Source organism: Gracilinanus agilis, chromosome 2, assembly GCF_016433145.1.
Source record: "Gracilinanus agilis isolate LMUSP501 chromosome 2, AgileGrace, whole genome shotgun sequence".
Lineage (NCBI taxonomy): Eukaryota > Metazoa > Chordata > Mammalia > Didelphimorphia > Didelphidae > Gracilinanus > Gracilinanus agilis.
Window position 1 is genome coordinate 51,880,857 of NC_058131.1, and position 5,884 is coordinate 51,886,740.

Sequence of the window (5,884 nt, forward strand, 5' to 3'; positions counted from 1 at the left end):
TTAAGGTTTTCGATGATGCCACCAAATCACAAGAAATGCCACATCTTCCTCCATATCCTTATTGCCTTGCCTTAATCATAGCCTGTCGGCCTTGGCCTCTGTCCTGCGTCGGGTGTGGGTTCTTTGTGTCCAGAATATTCACTTGCCTCAATTTTCCACCTCATTCTAGAAATACCCACAACCCAAAGGGCAGAAGAAAAAGAAGATTGTCAAGTACGGCATGGGGGGCCTCATCATCCTCTTCCTCATCGCCATCATCTGGTTCCCACTGCTTTTTATGTCTCTGGTGCGTTCTGTGGTTGGAGTGGTCAATCACCCCATCGATGTCACTGTCACGCTCAAGCTTGGTGGCTATGAGGTAAGAAGCCTGTGGGTCTCCCCAAGGATCCTTGACCTCCGCATATTCCTAGATTAGAAGGAACCAGACCCCTCAGTTGGCCTGAGAACAGAGCTTATCATACCTGGAGTTCTCTGATCCAACCAGACTTCCCAGACTTCCCTCTGGCGGCCCCCCAATGGCAAAATAAGGAACGACATGAACAGGGATAGATGAAAGTTGCCCTTCAGAGCTGGCAATATGGGGCAGGATGGTGTAGTGAGAAATGTGCATTGAGGGGCAGGAAACCTACGTTTGAATCTTTTGCTACTATCTTTTTTCTTGTTTTTGTTTTTTTAGACTCTTACCCTCTGTCCTAGAATCTATATAAAGTATCAATTCCAAGGCAGAAGAGTGGTAAGGGCTAGGCAATGGGAGTCAAGTGACTTGTCCAGGGACACCCAGCTAGGAAGTGTCTGAGGCCAGATATTAACTCAGGATCTTTCATCTCCAGGCCTGATTCTCTATCCACTGAGCTATCTAGTTGGCCTCACCTTTGCGACTATCTTCATGACCTTGGGCATGTCCTTTCTTCTAGCTGAGCCTCAATTTCCTCATCTGGAAAATGAGTGTGTTGGTGGAGCAGCTAGGTGGCAGAGTAGATAGAGTGCCAGGGCTGGAGTAAGAAGGTCCTGAGTTGAAATCTGGCCTCAGACACTTCCTAGCTGGGTGACCCTGGTCAAGTCAAGTCACTTAACCCTAATTGCCCTGCCTTTGTCCTTCTGTCTTAGAATTACAACTAGAATAGATATTATAGGTTTAAAAAAAAATGAAGGGGCTGGACTAAATAACCTGAGCCCTTCTACCTAGAAACTCGTTATTCCTATGTTTGAATTCGGGTCCGTTGCTAGCTCTCTGGAACTCAGTGATCTCATTTGTCAAATGGGAGAAACTAGATTGTTGTGACTGATTCGGGTGAATACTTTTATTCCTTCATGCATGCATGCATGCACCAGAAGTCTGTTCTACACAGATAGTAGGAAACAAGGAACCAATGGAATTGTTTGTTGTTTGTTTTACTAAATCGATAAACAAATTAGTTTTATGGAGGCAGCTTAGCCAGGTGGGTAGAGGACTAGGTCTGGAACCAGAAAAACCTCAAATTAAAAATCTCACAGGCAAGTCACCTAAGGGCTCTGAGTCTCCTCCTTGTGTTCCCAAGTGGGAAAAAAAAACCTACTTGTAATTCCAACCTGAGAGAGGTTATGAGACTTAAATGAGATATGGTAGGGAAAGCACTGCATCATTTCATGCTCTCTATAGGGTGGCCCAAAAGTCAAAAAATCGAACTTAAAATTGTTCTATGATTTATAGGAGGGGGACAGCTAGCCCATAGAAGGGAGGTCCTGGGTTCAAATCTGGCCTCAGATACTTCCTAGCTGGGTGACCCTGGGCAAGTCACTTAACCCCCATTGCCTAGCCCTTACTGCACTTCTGCCCTGGAACCAATAAATAGTATTGATTCTGAGATGGAAGGTAGGTTTAAAAAAAAAAAAAAAAAAAGGCTTGTAGGACACTATTGCTCCATTGGGTATTCTTTAGAAGCAATTTATTTGAAGGTTTGATTGTTGAGGGATAGGGAGGAGATGGGAAGATGTATTCCAAAGCTCTTTTAGTAGTCCAGATGAATGAGTGATGAAAGGCCAGTAAAAGGGCTTTAAGCCAGGGTGAGAGAAAGAAGGGAAAAAGTGAGAGAGAACGCATAGCTGTAATGAACAGGAATTGGCCACCATTTTGTTATGGCAGATGAAGGAAAAGGGCAGATACAAGATAATCTCATAAGAAATTAGGTGAAAGATGGTGCCACTGATAGAGATGTTGGAGTCAGGAGGATCAGTTTTGGACATGTTGAAGCTGGGAGTGCTGGTGAGACATCCAGGAGATGCCCACTAGACAGCTGGAATTGTGGATTTGGAGTTTTAGATGTAAGAATCATTTGAATTGAGGACAGCTGTGTGACTCAGTAGAGAGCCAGACCTGTCTCCACGGGTCTTAGGTTCAAATCTGGCCTCAGATACTTCTACCTAGCAGTGTGACCCTGGGCAAGTCACTTAACCCCCATTGCCTAGCCCTTACTGTTCTTCTGCCATGGAACTGATCCACCGTATCAATTCTAAGACAGAAGGTAAAATTAAAAAAAAAAAAAAGTCACCTGAATTGAATGAATATAGGTGGTAATTGAAGTCAATGAGATTTGAGTAAATTGGAGTAAGAGAGAAGGAAATAGTCTAGGAGAACAGGGTAAAAGGAGAGAACCCAAGGATGACAAGGAAATTTCATAATAGCAATTGATATAGATTTAATATTTATAAAGAATGTTATTTTATTTAATCCTGTGAGGTGGGTAGTTATTATCCCAGTTTTATAGGTGGGGAAATTGAGATTGAGAACCGTTAAGTGATTTTTGCCCAGGGTCACACAGCTCGAGGTTGAATTTGAACTCGGGTCTTCCTGACATCATGTTCAAGTCTAGCTACTCTGTCACCAAGCTATCAATAGTGTGAATGGAAGAGAGAGAAGGTTGGAATTTCCGCCATTTAGGAACCTGGAGGTAGTGAGGTCTAGGGTCTAACCATGATGGTACTTGGCTGAAATGGGGTGGAAATTGTCAGATCTGGGGGAGACTGGGAAACCATGTGGTCAGACCATTGATGGAAGGATTGAGGTACCACAAGATGGTGGCAGTAATAGAAACTGCCTGGGATGGGGGAGTAAGAAGACATGAGCTAAGTCCTGAGGTCACTGTTTTGAGAGGGGCACCAAGTGGTGAGGAGAGATGTTATAAATAATATTATGTAATTGAGGTGATAGAGAAGGGTTCTAGAAATGGTGTGGGGAACAGAGCCTCTCATCATCCCCGTTTGTGAAGAGGGATTCGGTTGAGAAGAGGGAAGACAATTGACTGGAGTGGGGGTGCATTTGAAGGGAAGAGATGGCATCCTACCAGGGGAGCTAGAGCAGGGGGAATTCCTGTGAGACTGAACCGACCCTTCCCCACTTCACCCCCCAGCCCTTGTTTACCATGAGTGCCCAGCAGCAGTCCATTGTGCCCTTCACACCTGACACCTATGAAAAGCTGACCAAGAAATTTGACCCTTTTCCGGTAAGTTGTCCTGCCTGCTGGTGAATGAGGCATGGGCAAGGCTGGGGAAGTGGGAAAGGGGAGGGATGATGGACTGGCCAGCTCATTCTGTATACCTCTTCCACTCTGATGCAGCTGGCCATGCAGTTCATCAGCCAATACAGCTATGAGGACATCGTCACAGCTCAAATTGAGGGCAGCTCGGGGGCCTTGTGGCGCATCAGCCCCCCCAGCCGGGAACAGATGAAAAAAGAACTGTACAATGGGACCTCTGACATCACCCTTCGGTTCACCTGGAACTTTCAGAGGTCTGGAAGCCTAGCAGGAGACTACTGGCAGTGCCCACTTGGGGGTAGGGGTGGGAACTGTCTGCCTTGCCCACAGCACTCACTCTCTCCCATGCCTGCAGGGACCTGGCCAAGGGAGGCACTGTGGAGTACACCAACGATAAACACACGATGGACCTCACCCCCAATAGTACCGAGCGGAGGCAGCTGGCCAGCCTGCTGGAAGGGACCTCCAACCAGCCTGTGTAAGGGTCACCCCCTTCACCAGTTCGGGGAGAGGGCAGACAGGCAGCACCATCCTGACTCCATCACTCTTACATTGTAGGGTCATCCCTAACCTTTTCCCCCAATACATCCGTGCTCCCAATGGTCCTGAGGCCAACCCAGTCAAGCAGCTACAACCAGGTGAGTGAGGCCAGCAGTGGGTTGGGTAGGGAAGAGGGACAGGATAGTTATTTCCCTTCTTGGGACTAGCTAATGATCTCCACAGCCCCCGGCCCGGGACCCAGTATCTAGCCAGTGCTTTGGGAAAGAGCCCAAAGACCCATACAGTGCCAAGAGACCCATTCTATGGGCTGGGGGTCTGGATGGATTAATGCCTCCCTCAGACGTCTGCATCTATTCCCCAGATGAAGAAAAAGACTACTTGGGGGTGAACCTGTCCTTGCAAAGGAATCGGATGGGAGATGGCTTCCTGGAGTGGTGGGTGATCACTATTCAGGACTGTCAGCCAGACTGCAACATCCTGCCCATGGTCATCTTTAGCGACAAGGTCAGCCCCCCCAGCCTGGGCTTCCTGGCTGGATACGGGTGAGTGCTAGAGCCTCTAAGGGTACGTAAGGAAGGGGGAGGAGAGGAGACCATCGCCCAGACCCCGTCTCTGCTCCTCTGTGGCCTGAGAACAAGACTTTCTTATTTGAGGAGTGGGGATATGTGAGATAAGGGGGTAGACTACTTTGTCAAAACTCGAGGCAGGCAGCTAGGTGGCTCAGTGGATGGAGAGCCAGGCCTAGAGACAAAAGGTCCTGGGTTCAAATCTGGCCTTAGACACTTTCTAGCTATGTGACCCTGAGCAAGTCACTTAACATTCCCCCACCCTTGCCTAGCCCTTCCAAAACCCAGTATTGGTTCTAAGCCAGAGAGTAAGGGTCTTAAAAAAAAGAACTACAGCAAGGCTGCAGAACTCTGAAGCTGGGCTTGGGCTTTGGCCCGGCACCTGCTCTTTTCCCCACCTCATTTTTGCCTTTCCTCTGGCCCCCTGGAGTGTCCCCTCCAGCAGGCCCTGACTGCATTTTGCACCCTGACAGAATCATGGGGCTGTATGTGTCGATTGTGCTGGTGATTGGCAAGTTTGTGCGAGGCTTCTTCAGTGAGATCTCTCACTCCATCATGTTTGAGGAGCTGCCCTGCGTGGACCGCATCCTCAAGCTGTGCCAGGACATTTTCTTGGTGCGGGAGACCCAGGAGCTAGAGCTGGAAGAGGAACTGTACGCCAAGCTCATCTTCCTCTACCGCTCCCCCGAGACCATGATCAAGTGGACCCGGGAGAAGGACTAGGAGCCGCCCCTTGGTGTCTTCAGGCTGCGAGACAGTGTCTTCTCCCCAATAAAGGGAGGGCTCCAGTGCCCCCCCGGCCCCCGGTGCCCTCTTGGCAAAGGCTGCGTGCTCGCCCCCATGCAGGAGAGGCTCAGAGACTTCCTGGGCAGGGGTCTGCCCCAGCCTCCCCGCTGAGCCTTGGGAGCAGCTGGTGCTGATGCTGCCTGCGCCTTGCATGAGGAAGCGCCACCCAGATGGGCCTCCAGGGCTGCTAACCTTTGGACCTGGGGGATGAGGGCCCCCCGCCCCCCTGCCAAGCAATAGTCTTCCAGGCCTTATGGTCCTGCAGGCCCCTGGACTCAGCCCCAGGGTCGGGGTATGTCTTGGCCCCCAGCTCAAGGGCAGACGGGCCTGAGTCTCCCCAGACGTACTGTAGATTTTTCTAATTAAAAGTGATTTATTTATGCAGATGGACAATTAAATGGCAAGTTGTGGCCTGACCTCTCTGGGATTGTCTCCTTGGCTCTGTGACCTCAGATCCTCCCCCACCCCCGACCCCCCCATGCAGTCACACTTCAGGCTGGGAGAGGGAGGGAAGCATGA

At 49.5% G+C, this 5,884-nt stretch overlaps 1 protein-coding gene across 1 annotated transcript in view; it reads left to right on the top strand.

Moving 5' to 3' along the window:
• Nucleotides 1–5,749, top strand: part of PIEZO1 (piezo type mechanosensitive ion channel component 1) — a 148,801-nt gene extending 143,052 nt beyond the window's left edge. Inside the window, exons 46-52 of the mRNA XM_044659390.1 lie at nucleotides 170–358; nucleotides 3,387–3,479; nucleotides 3,594–3,766; nucleotides 3,868–3,990; nucleotides 4,071–4,150; nucleotides 4,375–4,555; nucleotides 5,053–5,749. Coding sequence (XP_044515325.1) covers nucleotides 170–358; nucleotides 3,387–3,479; nucleotides 3,594–3,766; nucleotides 3,868–3,990; nucleotides 4,071–4,150; nucleotides 4,375–4,555; nucleotides 5,053–5,302 — 1,089 coding nt within the window. The 3' untranslated portion in view covers nucleotides 5,303–5,749. The remainder of the gene's footprint in view (nucleotides 1–169; nucleotides 359–3,386; nucleotides 3,480–3,593; nucleotides 3,767–3,867; nucleotides 3,991–4,070; nucleotides 4,151–4,374; nucleotides 4,556–5,052) is intronic.
• Nucleotides 5,750–5,884: the final 135 nt, after the last annotated feature.